The sequence below is a fragment of the Paramormyrops kingsleyae genome, chromosome 10, assembly GCF_048594095.1.
Source record: "Paramormyrops kingsleyae isolate MSU_618 chromosome 10, PKINGS_0.4, whole genome shotgun sequence".
Lineage (NCBI taxonomy): Eukaryota > Metazoa > Chordata > Actinopteri > Osteoglossiformes > Mormyridae > Paramormyrops > Paramormyrops kingsleyae.
Genome location: NC_132806.1, coordinates 16959768 through 16982202, shown reverse-complemented (window position 1 = coordinate 16982202; position 22435 = coordinate 16959768). Strand labels below are relative to the sequence as shown.

Here is a 22435-nt window from a genome sequence, read left to right as displayed (position 1 = left end):
ACCTCATACAGCTAGTCAATCTGTCACTGACTTTTTAAACCAGTTTATTTAATTGCTTAATTGAGCTGTTGGTGAAATTTAACAAGATCATGGAACGGCTGAGGTGCCCCTGAGGAGAAGCTTGGGAACTGAAGCGGTGTTCATCTAGCCATCCAACTAGATATCAGTAACTTTTTAGAAAACAGAAGAAATAATTACTAGTTTTTATTGTGTTACTCTTAATGTGCACATGTTCTAATGTTAAATTGTGTTTTTTGTTCTAAGCCAAAGTACACTTGCTACCCAGATAAACAGCTTTAAACATTTCTTTGGACTGCCTATAAGACTTTTGCACAGTACTGTATAAAATATACATTTAAAACCAGGGGGTTTCCCCATTGGCAGGTACAGCAAAGCAGGGGCCTACAGCCGGGATCCCAGTTTGATCTCCCCCAGGCCACATCAGCGGTCAGTAGGAGCCCAGAGAGCACCGGCACTGGGCAGCTCAGCCAGCCCAGCTGTGTTCCTCTGCCTCTCACTGCTCTACAGACAGTCTGCTGAGTCCAGCCAGTAGCGCTTTCCACCAAGTGTGTTACGTGGGTCATTGTACCTTTAGCTGGCAGAGCAGGACATGCGGCTGACAGGGCATATTACAGGGTCGGCGTGCTGTGGCCGTCAGCCTGCTCAGGTAGGGGGGGGGGGGGGGGGGGGCGTTTTACTTTGGTGGGGGCAGAAAGAGTAAAATATATACAGCTTCTATTTTTCTACCATGATGAACAATCTGTCACGCAAAAACCACACAAAATCATGTAATTTAAAAACTGCAAAAGCTCCCCAGAACAAATAATCAAATAAAAAAATTAGAAAATAGTTTAAGAATAAAAAAGGCAGTTCATATTCTCATATTCTCTTGTTTTCTGGGACTGTCCTTAACACTGTATTCTAAACATAAATCTTGGTGTGTCACCAGTACAAACACAATTTAACTACATTGTGACAACTCTATACACCACCTCTGTTACAGTGTTCTCTCTCTTATCAGTGTTGATCGTGTCTTCAGTGTCAGGTTTGCTCTCTAGGTGGACAGAGATAAGTCAGGTTATTATATGTATTTAGTTTATTATTATGTATTATATGAGTTTGTGTAGCTGTTAAGTTCCGATGTACAGCAAATGTGGCCGTTTCATTTCTGACCTTCTGTCTGCACATGGGGTCTCTTCCTGCAGTAACTGTAAACCCCCACTGTCAATATTGGAAGTAGGACCACTGTTCCCAGTGCTGCCAAAAGCATTGGCATTGTATCAACTCCTGAAAAAGAAAACATTTTCTTATTGTTTTTTCCCGTACACTTTTATCTTCTGTATTCTTATGAAGTAATATAACAATCCAGTGCTAAACAACAACAATAATAATAATAATAATAATAATAATAATTTACACTTACAATGATTATCATTTTTTTTTCCTGTTTGCTGGCTACTCATATTACAAACAGCAGCCAGTGTCTCTCTCCCATCGACAGTGAAGAGTATGTTCATATTATATAACAGAGAAGGGCTCACTGTAGCATTCATTCTTACTGTGATCTCTGTACCATTAGTCAAGGTGCAATTTACAACTGGTCCAAGTCCTGTAGTTTCAAATGGCAACTGTCATGATTGCGGAGAAGGCGAGCCGGGAAGCAGGCGAGCAGAGCCGGTAATACGGAAAGTCGGGGTTTATTACGGGGTCCGGGCAGACATCGAAACAGCAGACATGACAATACATGACACTACAATGACTAATCTGGGGAAGACTGACTGAGACTCGGACTAAATACACATGACAAGGCAAAAGGAATAGGCAACAGGTGATGACAATCAGGCAAAAACAGGAGGTAACGAGGTGGGCGTGGCACACATTAGGATCGGACGGAGCTGGGCGTGACAGCAACAATGTGTTATTCCAATATTCTTCATGTAGAAAAGTGTTTAAACCTCTCCTACAAATTTAATCAAGCAACTAGAGGGCATAAAATGTTTATTTATCTTCACCTTACATATTTTAATGATTTGATTCCCTATGGGTGGGGGGCAGCACAACCAGGTGTACTGAGATGGATTTCTATGTTGAAAAGTCAGAATTCAATGGGGATATACATTTTGGTAGTAGATTCTGTGTTAATAACAGGCCCTTATTTAGAGTCATCATATAGACCTGTATGCCTGCAGTAATGTAACACTGCAGACCTGCACAGTTGGGGAGCATCTCTGTGGTATTTGCCTTGCTGACGTTATTCTTGGCTGTACAGGTGAGCTTTCCGGACGTGTTCTTTCCCAGAATGACAGCTCCTTTCCCATCATCATAAACGGGCCTGGAGTGATTCAGGGGCAAACCATCCAGAAGCCAGGAGTACTGGGGATTATCCCCCACTGGGGAGGAGCAGGACACCCTCAGCTCTCCGTGGGGCAGGCAGAGTGGAGACAGAGCTGGGGGGGTTACAGGCTCTGGGGGGAGGGACCCGCACAGTGTCAGGGTGACTGCTCTGAGTTAGTACTACACAGATACTCATCAGTGAGATGGCTGCCGGGAGTCAGATACATCGTGCAGACAAAGTCAGTCTGTAATTATTAGACATAGTTACACAATGAATAAATATCTAACTTACCTTCAATGATCAAGCGGAATGTTTCACTTCGTATATCCATGCCATCCGAGTTAAATACTCCCAGAGTATAAATGCCAGAAAGGTTTCTTTCTGCCTTGGTGATCATCAAGGTTCCATTCATATCAAAATTAAACTGAGATCCCCAATTTTCTCGAAAATTAATGTTGTTCTTTCCTTTAAACCTGAAAATCACAATTCCATCCTTTTTGAGCGTTAGCTCATAGCCACTGGCTCCATTTATCAGCTGTATAAATGCAGGTCGTCCCAGAGCTACATAATGTGTTATAATGTCACTGTCTGAACCCGCAGAACCTGGAAGTGTCAGAAAAGATAAAGAATTCTAAATTATTTTGAAGAACATGAACTTCCTGCTGATCCCAAAATCTGTCACTATGAAGTATTTTGCAAAACACCCAAACTAATCAGAGGACAGTGGTAAGAAGTGAGGGAAAATGGCAAAATATTGTTTTTGTTCAAGGATTTTTCAATTAAAATGAATTATGGAGTATATGGCAGTTACTGTATAGCACCAGGACATAAATAATAATTGTTGAAATTACAATTTCTTAATATTGATATGGAGACTGATCTTACTATTTTTTTTCTATTTCTATTCAAAAAATAAAATCTGTGCTGGATGGTAATTTTAAACAGGACAGCCGTTAAGCTTTGTGTTTGGAATGATAAAAGCATTTAATGCACAACCTCATAGCAAATCCTTACTGTATCAACTCTGGAATGTCTGGCTGTAATTTCCAAAGTCTTTTAGCTGTTGAATCCTAGGCAGTTACTTTGTGGGGGTGGGGGGGGGGTGACTGTCTGCTATCAGTGTAGCAGAGAGAAATGCTGCTGTCATCATCCAGGCAGCACTGATCCCTGAGACAACAGCGGCCTGGTCCACAGATCCCTGAGACCACAGCGGCCTGGTCCACAGATCCCTGAGACCACAGCGGCCTGGTGCACAGATACCTGAGACAACAGCGGCCTGGTCCACAGATCCCTGAGACCACAGTAGCCTGGTCCCATCTCACCAGCCTCCATTCCTCCAGACTGTATCTGACACTATTTCCTCATCCAGAGCTACATGCTGGACACACTCCTGCTCTCTCACACTGCACTGACGATGACGTCACAGGCCTCTGGTCACATGGGACCCAACTGCCTCTGCTTTGCTTTGCATCTAATACAGTTTATCCTAAATAGAATTATGTTTTGCTTCATGTCTGGAGAAATCGTCCTAAATTAATACCCTTCTTTGCTTCTTGCCTCATAAAATTAGTCCTAAAACAAAACCCTTATACAGTGGTACCTCGGCACACAAACTTAATTTGTTCGAGGACTTAGTTCGTAACTCAAAAAGTCACAAAAAGTTTTTCCCATTTAAAACAATGTAAATTCAAATAATTTGTTCAAACGTCAGAAGCACTGAATTCTTTTCAATTTTTAAATGTTTTTCTGTGATCAAGAATATAGACTTAAATTAAAATAACCTTAATTATACACAAATAATGCTAAATTAAATAAAACAGTACAACTGAGCATATGCTTCTTGGCAGGCTGGTTGCTCAAAAGACACTAAAACACGGAAAAGAACCACAAAACATCCTCCCAAAAAAACTAAACAATTAACATTAAAATGCCGAGTAACAGTCAAAAACAATACAGTAATTTCGAAAATGTGATTTTTTTTTATTATACTGTACATTATTTTCATGTGCCTAACATTTTTATTCACATTTCGTGATGCCATGCATTGTATGATGATGAACTTCTTTGTGCTGTAAACAAACAATACTCAGTTGCCGCTATGTGTGAATGGAGAACATAACACTTAAATAGGAGTTACTTAATAATGTATGTTATTTTAACGAACTACTGTAATTTTATGTATAGATATGTGACTGATAAAAACCATCGCAAACATGTTTATCACTCACTGAAAGGTACCGCTATAACAGAAGGTTCTCTCTCTATTTTTGTCTTTTTTCAGATATTCGACCTCTGAAAAGATATAGTAAAGACATACATCTAAAACAAGTTCTTGGGCATAATGTACACTTCTTCGCATTTCGGGTGGTTCTTTGGGGCGCTTTCGGAGGATGTTTGTGTGTTCGCAGCCTGAAACACGATTCGCGAACCGGTACAAAAAATTATCGAACATCTGGTTCGTAACCTGATTTGTTCATGAACAGGATTGTCCGTGGGTCGAGGTACCACTGTACTTTGCTTTCTTTGATTAGATTTATCTTAGGTGGGGCAATCGCCCTGCATTTTGCTGGGAAGTGGTATTGACAGGGTTTGACACGTCATCATTGGCGTTCACTGGGATAAAATGCATGTATGTTTGATTCAGCTGCTCATTTAAGAAGTATGAACAGAACAGGCTTGGTGGAAATTAAATAACCTCAAATGGTAAAGTCATGTGCCACACAGACCAGGTCACTTAGCAAATGAACATACACTCACCTAAAGGATTATTAGGAGCACCATACTAATACGGTGTTTGACCCCCTTTCACCTTCAGAACTGCCTTAATTCTACGTGGCATTGATTCAACAAGGTGCTGAAAGCATGCTTTAGAAATGTTGCCCCATATTGATAGGATAGCATCTTGCAGTTGATGGAGATTTGTGGGATGCACATCCAGGGCACGAAGCTCCCGTTCCACCACATCCCAAAAATGCTCTATTGGGTTGAGATCTGGTGACTGTGGGGGCCATTGTAGTACAGTGAACTCATTGTCATGTTCAAGTAACCAATTTGAAATGATTCGAGCTTTGTGACATGGTGCATTATCCTGCTGGAAGTAGCCATCCGAGGATGGGTACATGGTGGTCATAAAGGGATGGACATGGTCAGAAACAATGCTCAGGTAGGCCGTGGCATTTAAACGATGCCCAATTGGCACTAAGGGGCCTAAAGTGTGCCAAGAAAACATCCCCCACACTATTACACCACCACCACCAGCCTGCACAGTGGTAACAAGGCATGATGGATCCATGTTCTCATTCTGTTTACGCCAAATTCTGACTCTACAATTTGAATGTCTCAACAGAAATCGAGACTCATCAGACCAGGCAACATTTTCAGTCTTCAACTGTCCAATTTTGGTGAGCTCGTGCAAATTGTAGCCTCTTTTTCCTATTTGTAGTGGAGATGAGTGGTACCCGGTGGGGTCTTCTGCTGTTGTAGCCCATCCGCCTCAAGGTTGTGCGTGTTGTGGCTTCACAAATGCTTTGCTGCATACCTCGGTTGTAACGAGTGGTTATTTCAAATGTTCTATCAGCTTGAATCAGTCGGCCCATTCTCCTCTGACCTCTAGCATCAACACTGCATTTTCACCCACAGGACTGCCGCATACTGGATGTTTTTCCCTTTGCACACCATTCTTTGTAAACCCTAGAAATGGTTGTGCGTGAAAATCCCAGTAACTGAGCAGATTGTGAAATACTCAGACCGGCCCGTCTGGCACCAACAACCATGCCACGCTCAAAATTGCTTAAATCACCTTTCTTTCCCATTCTGACATTCAGTTTGGAGTTCAGGAGATTGTCTTGACCAGGACCACACCCCTAAATGCATTGAAGCAACTGCCATGTGATTGGTTGATTAGATAATTGCATTAATGAGAAATTGGACAGGTGTTCCTAATAATCCTTTAGGTGAGTGTATATAAATAAACAAGAATTAAACACAAATGGGCATTTTCTTCACACATCATACTGGTAACTGTTATATCTTACTTACCATGTGCTGCTGTTGCCATGATTAAGAAAAGTCCAAAAACAGGAGACATTCCACAGATCAAGAGACTTTGAGTTAATCAGTATATCAAGTGGAGAGATAAGCTGACTGTCATGGGTAAAGCAGAACAGGCTAAATGAGCTGTGTGTGAAACATAATACAGACTGAAAAAGAGGAAGTTTTATTGTGAGAAATATTAATAAATACTGCAGAAGATGACACACATTTGCACATGGATGGAGGGAGATTAAGAGACATTGAAGATGGTAATTGTAAGGAAAAGTGCTAAAGATGCCCCAGTGTTCTTGGTTGATGATTTGAATCAGAATCAGAATTTTTATTGCTATATAACCAAGTCTGGTGGAAATTTTTGTTGACACTACTTGCTACTATAGGAGACACCATGACGACAGACTCTTAGGGCATAAAGCTGACAGAGAATATATGCAAGATGCAAGATAAACAACAAAGAGGAGTAAATGCAAGGGACATGTGTTATGGAAATTTGGAGGTAGGAAGGAACAGATGAGTCCAATGGTTTAGCTTGGTTTCATTTATTGAGATATCTTTCTATGCGAGCTCGGGGAGACTCTCCACAGACAGTTCTGAGAAGTTCTTCAAATAGCAGACGCAGCTGCTTTCATTTTATATTGACAGACAAATGACCCTTCTCTGCAACCATAACCGGAAGACCCATGTCTGCTTTTGCACATTCTATGCTCAGGACAAGCTTTTCGTCTAGCACAAGCATCGTATATTTACCATATATAGAATAAAAATTCATCTCTTGTCTAGCTTAACATGGGTAAGGTCTAAAACCCCCTCCCCAGTCTCTTGCATCTCAACCTTCAAGCATAGCAACCTTATTTTGCAGCCTAACTTCCTTAGTAACCATCAGACATCATGCTTGGTGGTAATTTTCCACTACACATGATAAATACAGAAGTTTGTGCATAGTTCAGTAGTACAATGTAGAAAGTCGACACAGGCAGAAGACAATATACATCTATGCATTTAATACACTATATTGCCAGAAGTATTGGGACACCTGCCTTTATACACACATGAACTTTAATGACATGTCATTCTCAAAACATTGGCTTTAATATTTGCAGCTATAACAGCTTCAGCTCTTCTGGGAAGGCTGTCCACAAGCTGTAGGAGTGTGTTTATGGGAATTTTTGACCATTCTTCCAGGAGAGCATTTGTGAGATCAGGCACTGATGTTGGATGAGAAGGCCTGGCTCACAGTCTCCGCTCTAATTCATCCCAATGGTGTTCTGTCAGGTTGATGTCAGAGCTTTGTGCAGGCCAGTCAAGTTCCTCCACACCAGACTCACTCATCCATGTACTTATGGACCTAGTTGGGAGCATGAAATTGTCCAAGCTTCATTGGAACTAAGGGGTCAAGCCGAACCCCTGAAAAACAACCCCACACCATAATCTCCCCTCCACCAAACGTTACACTTGGCATAATGCAGTCAAGCAAGTACCGTTCTTCTGGCAACTGCCAAACCCAGACTCGTCCATCAGATTGCCAGACAGAGAAGCGTGATTCCTCACTCCAGAGAACATGTCTCCACTGCTCTAGAGTCCAGTAGCCGTGTACCGTCCAGTACCGTAGAATATTTAGTAGCAAGGAAATTTCACGAATGCACTTTGCACAGGTGGCATCCTATCACGGTAACACGCTTGAATTCACTGAGGTCCTGAGACTGACCCATTCTTTAACAAATGTTTGTAGAAGCAGTCTGCATGCCTAGGTGCTTGATTTTATACACCTGTGGCAATGGAAGTGATCGGAACACCTGAATTCAATGATTTGGAGGGGTGTCCCAATACTTTTGGCAATATAGTGTATATTATATAGCATGCACGTGCAATGTGTAATTTTACTATGCATAAACATTTATAGGGGTCTGTGCTGATGCTTATGTAAACATTCAGAAGGTGATAATGTTGCATTCTTGAATATGATTACAAACAGGAGGAGCAGCTCTGACAGCTCTGAGGAAGAAGCTGTTCTTGAAGCATGTTGTTTATGTTGTGAGTGATGTGAGTCATTTACCTGAAGGAGGCAGCTGAAAATATCATGTTCAGGATGGGAGGGGGGCTCCGTAACCCTTTTGGCACATTTAGGGGGGTGTTGGATGTAGAGGTGTTCAGACGGAAAGGCAGCACCTGACGTCTTGGAGGCCTTTGTGAAGTTGTTGTAGTTTTTTCTTAGTGACAGAATCCATTTCACCATACTGATCTGGAATAGAACATCTCAGGATGCTCTGTGATGGGGGTGCAGAATTATACAAGCAGGACACACCTGACACTGTACTTCTTTAGTTGCCAAAGAAAATATAATCTATGGTTTGCCTTCTTGATCAGGTGGTGCAAGTTGAACTGCCGTTATAGGGAACTGTAGATGGGTTTTGTTGTTCTGGAAGTGCCTGAAGTCCACAATGATCTCAAAGGTTTTGGATACGTTAAGCTGGAGGTCACTGTCAGTACAGCTGGTGACTGCTCTGTCCACCATCCATCCATCCATTTTCTGTACCTGCTTGTCCTATGCAAGGTCACAGGGGTCCGGAGCCTATCCCAGAAGCTATGGGAGCAAGACAGGGAATAACCCAGAACCAGGGGCAAACCCATTGCAGGTTCTGTCCACCTCTAGGTGATATTGTGCAATATATGATGTCAATGACGGCAGTATCATCTGCATACTTTTGGTTATTTGGAGCTTCCTCAGCAGCACTAGCAAATGTATAAATGCATGCTGTACTTTTTTGAAAGATTACACAAGGCAGCACGCTATTCTCACACCCCCCAGGTTGTGTTTTTGCCTTCTGACCCCAGCCCTCTCTGTGTGGAGCTTGCATGTGCTTTCTGCGTGTGGGGAATTTGTATGTTCCTTTGTGTGTGTGTGTGTGCGTGTGTGTGGGGGGGGGGATTGCATGATCTTTCTTCATGCGTGGCACTTGCGTGTTCTTTTTGTATATGTGGAATTTGCATATTCTTTTTGTGTGCATGGAGGTTGCATGTTCTTCATCCATGTATGAAGTTTGCATGTGAGATTTGCATGTTATTTCTGCCTGTGTTGGGTCTACATGGTCTTTTTGGATTTGTGGAGTTTGCATGTTCATTTTGCATGTGTGGAGTTTGCATGTTCTTTCTGCATGTGTGGAGTTTGCATGTTTTGTGTGTGGAGTTTGCATGTTGTTTCTGCATGTGTTGCATTTGCATGTTCTTTCTGTGTGTGTGGCATTTGCATGTTCATTCTGAGAGTGTGGAGGTTGCATGTTATTTTTGTGCATGTGGAGTTTGCACATTCTTTCTGGATGTGTGTAGTTTGCATGTTCTGCATGTGAAATTTGCATGTTCTTTCTGCATGTGTGGTGTTTGCATGTTCGTTCCACGTCTGTGTAGTTTGCATGTTCTTTCTGCATGTATGGAGTTTGCATGTTGCTTCTGCATGTGTGCTGTTTGCGTGTTTTTTGTGTGTGGCATTTGCATGTTCATTCTGAGAGTGCATGGTACTTTTGTGTGTATATAGTTTGCATGTTCTTTCTGAATGTTTGAAGTTTATATGTTCTTTATGCATGCATGGAGTTGGCATGTTCTTTCTGAGTGTGTGGAGCATGTATGTTCTTACTACTTGTGTGGAGTTTGCACATTCTTTTTGCATGTCTTTCTGCATTATTTCAGTGTTTGTGTTGCTGTCCTTTGGATGTTCCATTTTCCACCCAGAGTCTAAAAACATGCATAAATGTGAATTGTCGATCCTATCGTTCCTTTAGGGTCTGTATTTGTGTACTACAATGGACTGGCATCATATTCCAATTACTCTTTCATGGTCCTTGTGCTTCTTGGAATAGGCTATAGTCTCACTCTAACCATGTACAACTCCGGGAGCCAGGAATCCAAACAGACGGATTTATTAGGGGAAACCAAGGGGAATAGAGGACAAACAGCAACAAATATCAATGACGGATCTGGGGTTACAGACTCTGACGTGGACTTAAATACACCAGACGAATCGAACTGACAGAAAACAGCTGGTCACAATCAGGGATGCACACGTGGTAATGAGGGGGTGTGGCACACGGAAGGATCGTACGAGCATTTGTTTCTAGCCCTGCGGACCTCCGGAGGTGTCGACCCGTCCGTCCCCATCCGGCCTCCAGCCCACTCATGTTTGTTTGCCTGTCACTGAGAGGACTTCCTTTTGATACAGGGACTCTTACGTTGCATTTTAAAGTCACATGATTATGACCAAACAAAGGACCTGGAAGCTGGTAACAGAAAAGTACTGGTGTGCGTGTAAAAAAGGCATTTTGTGTTGTGGGGACATCCAGGTCAGACATAAACGTCTTTCATATTCATATTTATATCTACTTATTACTGTTTTCTTCAGGAATTTCAACTCAGCATATGTCCCATAGATCATATAGCTGAAGATGACAATAAAGGTGCTTTGACATCCCCACAATGTCTAATAACAATAATGGCACTTTTATTGATCCCTTTGGGGAAATTCCCTTTTTTCTTACCTCAGCTTGCTCTCCAGGTCACACACGCAGTTGAGAGTAAGCTTGGCAGTGAAGGGCAGCCACCTGCAGCAGCGCCTATGGAGCTGGGGGTTAAGGGCCTCGCTCGAGGGCCCCATGTGACTATTCTGCTGAGGCTGGACAGGAACCTTCCGATGACAAGCACAGAGGCTTTGCCCACTGAGCTACACAGCGCCACCTACTGTGTAGGGCTTATTATCCGAGTTAAGTTATTTTTCTGTAGAATGCCCCCTCCAGGCTTGATAACATGGCCTCCACACACACTCACACACACACAAACACACACACACATGTCGGGTATACCTATCCTTATGAAAGGGCTCATTCACTTCTATGGGAAAAATGCTAACGCTAACATTGACAACCTTAACCCCCACCCAGCCCTAACCATAACCATAAGTAACCAAGCAAAATACAAGAGTTTTTGCATTTTTAGTTTTTTCATAGTGTTACGGGCCGTAAGGAAAGTACGTGCTGTAAGGAATATACGTGCCATAAGTTTCGGAAGAATGCCTGCAGGTTCTCCGGACGTCCTGCCCACTCGCCCATTCGTCAGGCGCTCCTTCGACTCCACCTTCTGGACCTGGCCCCGCCTCCCTCGCCTTCGGAGCAGTTTCCGGTTCGCCGACAGAAGAGGCCACCGCTCTGTCACTTCGCCTGCTTGTTGTTCGCTTCTCGTCTGTTAGTTCACTCTTCGTTCGCTTTGCCTTTGTATGATTGCTCGTGTATGACTGTTTTTGTTCCCGATTTTCGATTCTCGCCTCATCCCTTTTTGTACCTTCGCCCTGGTTTTGACAGCTTGCTTGGTTTTGGAACTTTCCCCTGTACTTCGACTTCGCCTCTTTGATACCCCCTTTTGATACCTTCACTTTGGCTGTGTGTGTTTACGTGTTTCACTAGGTGTGCAAGGGTGACTGCCTTTTTGTTTTTCCGTGTCGTGGGGATTACTGTTTGTTTGGTTAGGAAGTTTAGGCTTAGGCATTGATGTTTCAATTACACCTTTTGGTTTTCACATAGGCTTAACTTAGAGTGGGTATTCTGCCTTTCATAGGGAAGCTTTGGATTGGGTTTAATTTCTATTTAGGTTGATGTAGCTTGGGAGGGGCTGCCACCTTGTGGACATTTGCGTGAATGTAATTCCTCTGTACTTCCCGGTCTAGTAAAACGTACACACAACGATCACAATTATGGACGCAGCTGAACACTGGCGAACTCCTGTCTTAAGCGCTTAAGCCCCGGACATTATTTGTCTGTAAGTTGACATTTATGTTGGATTGTTATTCCTCAGTCAAAATACGATAAATTCCGTAGTTTTTTTTGTTTTTGAAGGGTGTGTGAGCCACAGCGCCCCATATCACGTTTGATTATTAACATTGGTGACAGTGATTGTAAATCAGTATAATGCAAACCATGGTCTCCAAAAATGGACTTGATTTTTTCAGATCTGGTTCTCAACTCATTCTCACCTACCTCAAAGTCTCGGTCTTAACTTGGTCCCGACCCCCCCCCAAGGTCTTGTTCTTTACTCAGACTTTACCCTTCAAGGTCTTGTTGTATCTTACACTCACCTCAATGAGAATTAATTCCCCAGAGCCAAGATTCGAACAACAGGTTCCTTTTATTAGTTTTGCAATACGCTAACACAGGTAACAACCTCTCTCCGGCTCTCTCTCCTACCCCTCTCTGTTGGCGGGCAATCCACATATACCACCCCGCCTCAGCCAATTACCAAACAGGTCAGAGGTCAACCAAATAATAGTTTACAATTTAAAATCCCGCTTTTCCTTTTGTGTGTGTGCACATACACCACAGGTCTCAGTCATGAATCAGGCTTGATACAGCTGGTCTCCCCCCATCATTGGTTATCCTTGCCGTTCTCTCTTAACATTGTGCTGCTAGTACAAAACTTTAAGGCCTTTTACATACTTTATTTGGTTGACATTTGCTTTATTGAAAATAGGCACATTATGTTTCATAAAACAACAAAAGGAAAACTAGTAGCTAAACATCTGCCGCAGAGCCTGTGATGTACGAGCCACCTTACTGTGCTTTGTGCAGCTGTTACATTCTTTATTTCTTCTTGTTGAAAGAACATACAGTGCCTTGAAAAAGTATTCTTACCCCTTGAGCTTTTCCACATTTTGTCATGTTACAACCACAGATTTAAATATATTTTAATGGGATTTTTTGTGATAGACCAATACAAAGTAGGGCATAATTGTGAAGTGGGAAGAAAATGATACATGGATTTCAAAATGTTTCACAAATAAAATTCTGATAAGTGTGGTGTGCATTTGTATTCGCCCCCCCCCCCCCCCCCCCCGAGTAAGCCTTTCAAAACTGTACATTTCTGAAACAATTTAAGCACAATGAATAAACTAACATAAAATGATACTAAGCATAATACAAAAAATACAAAATATAATCATACAGTACTGTGCAAAAGTCTTAGGCAGGCAAAGAAAATGATGTTTAAATTATCCTCGTGTTGGTGTAAAACTATGACATGCCTGTCAAAGTGTGTCAGCGTAGCCGTTTCAGAACCTCTGCTAAAATCACCCCAGTATTTGCAGCGACCGTCCAGTGCAGCCATGTATTTTTTGACTTGGCCACTAGCACCTCATACAGCTAGTCAATCTGTCACTGACTTTTTAAACCAATTTATTTAATTATTTAATTGAGCTGTTGGTGAAATTTAACAAGATCATGGAACGGCTGAGGTGCCCCTGAGGAGAAGTTTGGGAACTGAAGCGCTGTTCATCTAGCCATCCAACTAGATATCAGTGACTTTTTAGAAAACAGAAGAAATGATTATTAGTTTTTATTGTGTTACTCTTAATTTGCACATGTTCTAATGTTAAATTGTGTTTTTTGTTCTAAGCCAAAGTACACTTGCTACCCAGATAAACAGCTTTAAACATTTCTTTGGACTGCCTATAAGACTTTTGCACAGTACTGTATAAAATATACATTTAAAACCAGGGGGTTTCCCCATTGGCAGGTACAGCAAAGCAGGGGCCTCCTACAGCCGAGATCCCAGTTTGATCTCCCCCAGGCCACATCAGCGGTCAGTAGGAGCCCAGAGAGCACCGGCAGCCTCAGGGCAGTGAGTCCAGCCAGTAGCGCTTTCCACCAAGTGTGTTACGTGGGTCATTGTACCTTTAGCTGGCAGAGCAGGACATGAGGCTGACAGGGCATATTACAGGGTCGGCGTGCTGTGGCCGTTAGCCTGCTCAGGTCAGTGGGGGCGTTTTACTTTGGTGGGGGCAGAAAGCGTAAAATATATACAACTTCTTTTTTTCTACCATGATGAACAATCTGTCACGCAAAAACCACACAAAACCATGTAATATAAAAACTGCAAAAGCTCCCCAGAACAAATAATCAAATAAAAAATGAGAAAATAGTTTAAGAATAAAAAAGGCAGTTCATATTCTCATATTGTCCTGTTTTCTGGGACTGTCCTTAACACTGTATTCTACACATAAATCTTGGTGTGTCACCAGTACAAACAATTTAACTACATTGTGACAACTCTATACACCACCTCTGTTACAGTGTTCTCTCTCTTATCAGTGTTGATCATGTCTTCAGTGTCAGGTTTGTTCTCTAGGTGGACAGAGATAAGTCAGGTTATTATATGTATTTAGTTTATTATTATGTATTATATGAGTTTGTGTAGCTGTTAAGTTCCGATGTACAGCAAATGCTGCTGTTTCATTTCTGACCTTCTGCCTGCACATGGGGTCTCTTCCTGCAGTAACTGTAAACCCCCACTGTCAATATTGGAAGTAGGACCATTGTTCCCAGTGCTGCCAAAAGCATTGGCATTGTATCAACTGCTGGAAAAGAAAACACTTTCTTATTGTTTTTCCAGCATGCATACTCCGTACATTTTTATCTTTTGTATTCTTACGAAGTAATATAACAAACCAGTGCTAAACAACAACAATAATAATAATAATTTACACTTACAATGATTATTTTTGTCTGGGACACTATTACAAACAGCAGCCAGTGTCTCTCTTCCATTGACAGTGAAGAATATTTTCATATTATATAAAAGAGAAGGGCCCAGTGCAGCATTCATTCTTACTGCGATCTCTGTACCATTAGTCAAGGTGCAGTTTACAACTGGTGTAAGTCCTGTAGTTCCAAATGATATGCAGTGAGATATGCTAACCAACTAAATGATGTATTACTCAATTATTATTTATGAGAAAAGAGTTTAGACCTAATCTGTCAGTTAGAGGACATAGAGGTACTGGATAACTGGTCTGCAGGATTCCATTATTCATTTTTGCCTCACCTCTATTTCCATTTAATTTCCTATTGGGGATTAAAATATCTGCACAAACATTCCCATATTGCAGTGAAAATATTCATTGGGGATATACATTATAGTGCAGATCATTGTGATAGCAGATTATTGATTCTGTGCCAATAAAGGGCCCTTATTTAGAGTTATCATTTAGAGACCTGCATGCCTGCAGTAATGTAACACTGTGGATTGACCTGCACAGCTGGGGAGCATCTCTGTGGTATTTGCCACACTGACGTTATTCTTGGCCGTACAGGTGAGCTCTCCGGACGTGTTCTTTCCCAGAATGACAGCTCCTTTCCCATCATCATAAACGGGCCTGGAGTGATTCAGGGGCAAACCATCCAGAAGCCAGGAGTACTGGGGATTATCCCCCACTGGGGAGGAGCAGGACACCCTCAGCTCTCCGTGGGGCAGGCAGAGTGGAGACAGAGCTGGGGGGGTTACAGGCACTGGGGGGAGGGACCCGCACAGTGTCAGGGTGACTGCTTTGAGTTAGTACTACACAGATACTCATCAGTGAGATGGCTGCCGGGAGTCAGATACATCGTGCAGACAAAGAAAGTCTGTAATTATCAGACATAGTTACACAATGGACAAATATCTAACTTACCTTCAATGATCAAGTTCAATGTTTCTTTTCGTATATTCATGCCATCCAAGTTAAATACTCCCAAAGTATAAATGCCAGAAAGGTTTCTTTCTGCCTTGGTGATCATCAAGGTGCCGTTCATATAAAAATTAAACTGAGATCCCCAATTTTCTCGAAAATTAATGTTCTTTCTAAAACTGAAAATCACAGTTCCATCCTTTTGTAGCGTTAGCTCATAGCCACTGGCTCCATTTATCAGCTGTATAAATGCAGGTCGTCCCAGAGCTACATAATGTGTTTTATTGGTGCTGTCTGAGCCTGCAGAACCTGGAAGTGTCAGAAAAGATAAAGAATTCTGAATTATTTTGAAGAACATGAACTTCCTGTTGATTCCAAAATCAGTCACTATGTCGTAGTTTGCAGAACACCTCAACTAATCAGAGGACATCATTTGTTGTCCAAGGACTTCTCAATCAGAATTAATTATATAGTATATGACACTTAAAACATCAGGACCCAGAATATTGGTATGGTGACTGATCTTACTATTTCTTTGCTATTTCTTTTCACATAATAAAATAAAATCTGTGCTAGATGGTAATTTTAGACAGGACAGCTATTAAACTTTGTGTTAAAATGATTAAATAATTTAATGCACAGCCTCATAGCAAATCCTTACTATATCAACTCTGGAATATCTGGCTGTTATTCCCAAAGTCTTTCAGCTGTTGAATCCTAGTGTTACGACTGCGGGCGGTCAAGCAAGCGACAGAGCCGTGCATACGAGTAAACGAGGGTTTATTCTGGGTAACCAGGCAGACAGGGAAGCTCACAGCAGACAACGTCAATGACCGGACTGGGGAATACTGACTCAGACGCAAACTAAATACACAGGATAGGCAGAAAACAACAGGCAACAGGTGATGACAATCGGGAATCAACATGAGGTAACGAGGTGGGCGTGGCACACGAGGATCGAACGAGCAGGTCATGACACCTAGGCTGTTACTTTGTGGGGGGGGGGGGGTGACTGTCTGCTATCAGGGTAGCAGAGAGAAATGCTGCTGCCATCATCCAGGCAGCACTGATCCCTGAGACCACAGCGGCCTGGTCCACAGATACCTGAGACCACAGCGGCCTGGTCCACAGATACCTGAGACCACAGTGGCCTGGTCCGCAGATCCCTGAGACCACAGCGGCCTGGTCCACAGATACCTGAGACCACAGTAGCCTGGTCCACAGATACCTGAGACCACAGTAGCCTGGTCCACAGATCCCTGAGACCACAGCGGCCTGGTCCACAGATACCTGAGACCACAGCGGCCTGGTCCGCAGATCCCTGAGACCACAGCGGCCTGGTCCGCAGATACCTGAGACCACAGCGGCCTGGTCCGCAGATCCCTGAGACCACAGCGGCCTGGTCCACAGATCCCTGAGACCACAGCGGCCTGGTCCGCAGATACCTGAGACCACAGCGGCCTGGTCCACAGATCCCTGAGACCACAGCGGCCTGGTCCGCAGATACCTGAGACCACAGGGATGGTGCATCTTTCATTCCACACACCTTGTATACACCTGAGTGCATTTCCCTGAAGTGTGATTTTTACGCTTTTTATTGTCTTGAGTCTGAAGTGTGTGATTTACTGCTGCATGCAGGGTGGCACCTAGAAGTGCAGCCTTTTAATTGTGTGGGTTTTGGTTTGTGATGCTCGTTAATAAGGGTGCTATGTATGCTAGTGTGTGTGATCAACCCATGTTGACGGCCTTAGGGGGATACAGTAATTGCCTGTTATACTGGTTGTGCAGGCTAGGTAACGGGGGGGGGGCGCCAGTTAGGAGTTATTTACCTGACCATTAATCTGAAGCCAGGTTGCGTAACCTGGTTATTGAGTTGGGGCCTGATTCCAGTGCACAGTCTTTTGTGTGTCTGTTTGTGTCACTCAGTAAATAAGGACTTGTATCTTTTAAGTTTCTTGCCTTTGCCTATTTCTTATGTATCGCAAGGGTTGAAGATCTGTGCCTGTCATCGTGTTGTTACATAGTTACACAAGGATAAATATCTAACTTACCTTCAATGATCAAGCGGAATCTTTCACTTCGTAAACTGGTTCCGTCTGAGTCAAATATATTCAAAGTATAAATGCCAGAAAAGCTTCTTTCTGCCTTGATGATCATCAAGGTGCCATTCATATAAAAAATAAATTGAGATCCCCAATTTTCTTGAAAAAAAATGGCGTCCTTTTTAAAACTGAAAATCAGATTTCCATCCTTTTTGAATATTAGCTCATAGCCACTTGCTCCATTTATCAGCTGTATAAATGCAGGTCGTCCCAGAACTACATAATGTGTTATAATGTCACTGTCTGAACCCGCAGAACCTGGAAGTGTCAGAAAAGATAAAGAATTCTGAATTATTTTGAAGAACATGAACTTCCTGCTGATCCCAAAATCAGTCACTATGTTGCAGTTTGCAAAACACCTCAACTAATCAGAGGACATCATTTCTTGTCCAAGGACTTTTCAATCAGAATTAATTGTATAGTATATGACACTTATAACATCAGCACCCAAAATATTGGTATGGTGACTGATCTTACTATTTCTTTTCTATTTCTATTCAAAAAAAAAAATCTGTCCTGGATGGTAATGGTAAACAGGACAGCCGTTAAGCTTTGTGTTTGGAATGATAAAAGCATTTAATGCACAACCTCATAGCAAATCCTTATTGTATCAACTCTGGAATGTCTGGCTGTAATTCTTTTTAGCTGTTGAATCCTAGGCAGTTACTTTGTGTGCGTGTGTGTGTGGGGGGGGGGGTGACTGTCTGCTATCAGGGTAGCAGAGAGAAATGCTGCTGCCATCATCCAGGCAGCACAGATGACTGAGACCACAGCGGCCTGGTCCACAGATACCTGAGACCACAGCGGCCTGGTCCACAGATACCTGAGACCACAGTAGCCTGGTCCACAGATACCTGAGACCACAGTGGCCTGGTCCACAGATACCTGAGACCACAGCAGTCTGGTCCACAGATACCTGAGACCACAGCGGCCTGGTCCACAGATACCTGAGACCACAGTAGCCTGGTCCACAGATACCTGAGACCACAGTGGCCTGGTCCACAGATACCTGAGACCACAGTAGCCTGGTCCACAGATCCCTGAGACCACAGCGGCCTGGTCCACAGATACCTGAGACCACAGCAGCCTGGTCCACAGATCCCTGAGACCACAGTAGCCTGGTCCACAGATCCCTGAGACCACAGCAGCCTGGTCCACAGATACCTGAGACCACAGCGGCCTGGTCCACAGATACCTGAGACCACAGCAGCCTGGTCCACAGATCCCTGAGACCACAGCGGCCTGGTCCACAGATACCTGAGACCACAGCGGCCTGGTCCACAGATACCTGAGACCACAGCAGCCTGGTCCACAGATCCCTGAGACCACAGTAGCCTGGTCCACAGATCCCTGAGACCACAGCGGCCTGGTCCACAGATACCTGAGACCACAGCAGCCTGGTCCCATCTCACCAGCCTCCATTCCTCCAGACTGTATCTGACACTATTTCCTCATCCAGAGCTACATGCTGGACACACTCCTGCTCTGACACTGCACTGACGATGACGTCACAGGCCTCTGGTCACATGGGACCCAACCTAATCTGATTTACTTTGTGTCTAATACATTTTATCCTAAACCAAACTGTGCTTTGCTTCATGTCTGAAAATATAATGCTAAATTAATATCCTTCTTTGCTTTCTGCCTGATAAAATTTGTTCTAAAACAAACCCCTTGAATTCTGATTCTTTCATTAGATTTATCTTGGGTGGGACAATTGCCCTGCATTTTGCTGGGAAGTGGTATTGACAGGGTTTGACACGTCATCATTGGCGTTCACTGGGATAAAATGCATATATGTTTGATTCAGCTGCTCATTTAAGAAGTATGAACAGAACAGGCTTGGTGGAAATAAAATAACCTCAAATGGTAAAATCATGTGCCTCACAAACTAGATCACTTAGCAAATAAACATATATAAATAAACGAACAAAAATTGAACACAAATGGGCATTTTCTTCGCATATCATACTTCCTACAGTGCAGATACTGATAGTGAGTCCATCCATCTTCTAGCTCCTTATCCAGTACAGGCTGCAGTGAATGCTGAGCCTATTACTGACTGGGCACAGAGCAGGGAAACGTACTGGATGGCATCCCATAATGGGCATATAAATAATCAGCAGATTAGCAACACCAATTCATTTAACCAGCCTATATAAGAAAAATATCACAACCTTGCAAAATGGAAGGAACTCATTACCAGACAGCTGTTCCTTATACAGAGGCAGACTTTTCCACTGTAATGTTTTTATAGGCTTAAATTCACATTGATTCAACATTAGTTAAAGCACTTTTATCAGCACTTTTAACGCCAATAATCTCCTGTCAACTCTGCAAACACACAAATAAGCAGCTTCCTGAAAAGGAGTACTTTCTTTTTAGCTTACATTGAATAACTGGCTTCCTGTTTTTCCTTTGTGTTTCTTTCAGGCTTTGACTGTCATAATCCAATATTTGGTGACAAGAAATTGTATACTGTCTAAAATTACTTTGAAAAGTACATTAATGTTTACGGCTACTGTCTGTCTCTTTACAGGGACGTCTTGTAAAGCAGCCTAAATTCCTTCCTTTTCCCCCAATTTCAAAGCTTTCTGTGCCACACAGCTCTCATTAATGAGCTGTACAGGCTTTCAATGAAGGAGTAACCAGCATTAGCAGCGTGACTCGATGCATTTTGGATTGAGCCTTCAGTGACAGATAATTCAGATTTTTCCTATTTACAAGGAGTACATATATATAAGCCTAGTAAACAGATATCATGTCACACAGCTCAGTGACTGTGATATCTTACTTACCATGTGCTGCTGTTGCCATTATTAAGAAAAGTCCAAAAACGGGAGACATTCCACAGATCAAGAGACTTTGAGTTAAACAGTTTATCAAGTGGAGATATAAGCTGACTGTCATGGGTAAAGATGAACAGGCTAAATTAACTGCTTGTGAAACTTAATGCAGACTGAAAAAGAGGAAGTATTTCTGGGAGAAATATTAACAAATATTGCAGAGGATGACACACATTTCCAGATAGAGGGAGATTGAGACACTGAAGATGTCCCAGTGTTCTTGGTTGATTATCAGAATAAGAATCTTTACTGCTATATGACCAAGGCACAACTGTAGGACACACCATGACGACAGACTCTTAGGGCATAAAGCTGACAGAGAATATATGCAAGATGCAAGACACACAACAGAGAGGAGTAAATGCAAGGGACGTGATAAATACAGAAGTTTGTGCATATTCAAGTAGTACAATGCAGAAGGTTGACACAGGCACAATACAGACAGCATACATCTGGACATATAACATAACATACACCCACTGTACACCATGTGCAATGAGCAATTTTACTGTGCATAAAGATTGGCAGGAGTTTGTGCAGATGCAAAGGTTAGCATTTCAAAGGTGATATGTTGCATTCTTGAATATGATTACAAACAGGAGGAGCAGCTCTGATAGATCTGAGGAAGAAGTTGTTCTTGAAGCGTGTTGTTTATGTTATGAGTGATGTGAGTCGTTTACCTGAAGGAGGCAGCTGAAAATATCATGTTCAGGATGGGAGGGGGGCTCCGTAATCCTTATGGCACATTTAGGGGGGTGTTGGATGTAGAGGTGTTCAGATGGAAAGGCAGCATCAGAGATCTCTGAGACCTTTGTGACAATTTGCTGCTGTTTTTTCTTAGTGACAGAATCCATTCATACCAACCTGGAATAGAACATGTCAGGATGCTCTGTGATGGGGGTGCAGAATTGTACAAGCAGGAATATAATCTCTGGTTTGCCTTCTTTATCAGGTGGTCTAAGTTGATCTGCAATTGTAGGGAACTGTAGATGGGATTTGTTGGTCTGGGAGTGCCTGAAGTCCACAATGATCTCAAAGGTTCTGAATACATTAAGGTGGAGGTCATTGTCAGAACACCAGGTGACTGCCCTGTCCACCATCCATCCATCCATCCATTTTCTGTACCTGCTTGTCCTATGCAACATCACAGGGGTCCGGAGCCTATCCCAGAAGCTATGGGAGCAAGACAGGGAATAACCCAGAACCAGGGGCAAACCCATTGCAGGTTCTGTCCACCTCTAGGTGATATTGTGCAATATATGATGTCAATGACGGCAGTATCATCTGCATACTTTTGGTTATTTGGAGCTTCCTCAGCAGCACTAGCAAATGTATAAATGCATGCTGTACTTTTTTGAAAGATTACACAAGGCAGCACGCTACTCTCACACCCCCCAGGTTGTGTTTTTGCCTTCTGACCCCAGCCCTCTGTGTGTGGAGCTTGCATGTTCTTTGGGTGTCTATAGAATTTGCATGTTCTTTCTGTATGTGAGGGGGGTCTGCATATTCTTTCTGCCTGTGTAGAGTTTGCATGGTCTTTCTGCATTTGTGGAGTTTACATGTTCATTTTGTATGTTCTTTCTGTGTGTGAGGGGGTCTGTGTGTTCTTTCTGCCTGTGTGGAGTTT

General features: G+C 42.7%; 1 protein-coding gene across 6 annotated transcripts; it reads right to left on the bottom strand.

Moving 5' to 3' along the window:
* Positions 1-744: 744 nt before the first annotated feature.
* Positions 745-20909, bottom strand: LOC111834589 (T-cell surface antigen CD2-like). 6 transcript variants are annotated; one of them, XM_072717434.1, is made up of 5 exons: positions 20761-20909; positions 2627-2938; positions 2208-2465; positions 1174-1287; positions 745-1054 (listed from the first exon to the last, which is right to left on the bottom strand). In XM_072717434.1, the coding sequence occupies exons 1-5, from the start codon at positions 20870-20872 to the stop codon at positions 966-968; spliced, it is 885 nt and encodes a 294-aa protein (XP_072573535.1). In that variant the 5' UTR covers positions 20873-20909; the 3' UTR covers positions 745-965. The 6 variants fall into 6 exon arrangements, 4 of the variants coding, with proteins under 4 accessions (XP_072573535.1, XP_072573536.1, XP_072573537.1 ...); XM_072717435.1 differs by having other exon boundaries at positions 1174-1284; XM_072717436.1 differs by lacking the exon at positions 20761-20909 and adding an exon at positions 6374-6480.
* Between the last annotated feature and the right edge of the window lie 1526 nt (positions 20910-22435).

Bases quoted from the DNA above. Each gene is read 5' to 3' on its own strand.
- LOC111834589 (XM_072717433.1), bottom strand. From the start codon at position 20,872: ATGACAGTCAGCTTATATCTCCACTTGATAAACTGTTTAACTCAAAGT. The intron at 15,703-15,863 runs GTAAGTTAGATA...CCCTCCCCCCAG, and splicing joins ATTGAACTTGATCATTGAAG to TGCCTGTAACCCCCCCAGCT. The intron at 14,769-15,444 runs GTCAATCCACAG...CTTTTCCAGCAG, and splicing joins GATGCTCCCCAGCTGTGCAG to TTGATACAATGCCAATGCTT.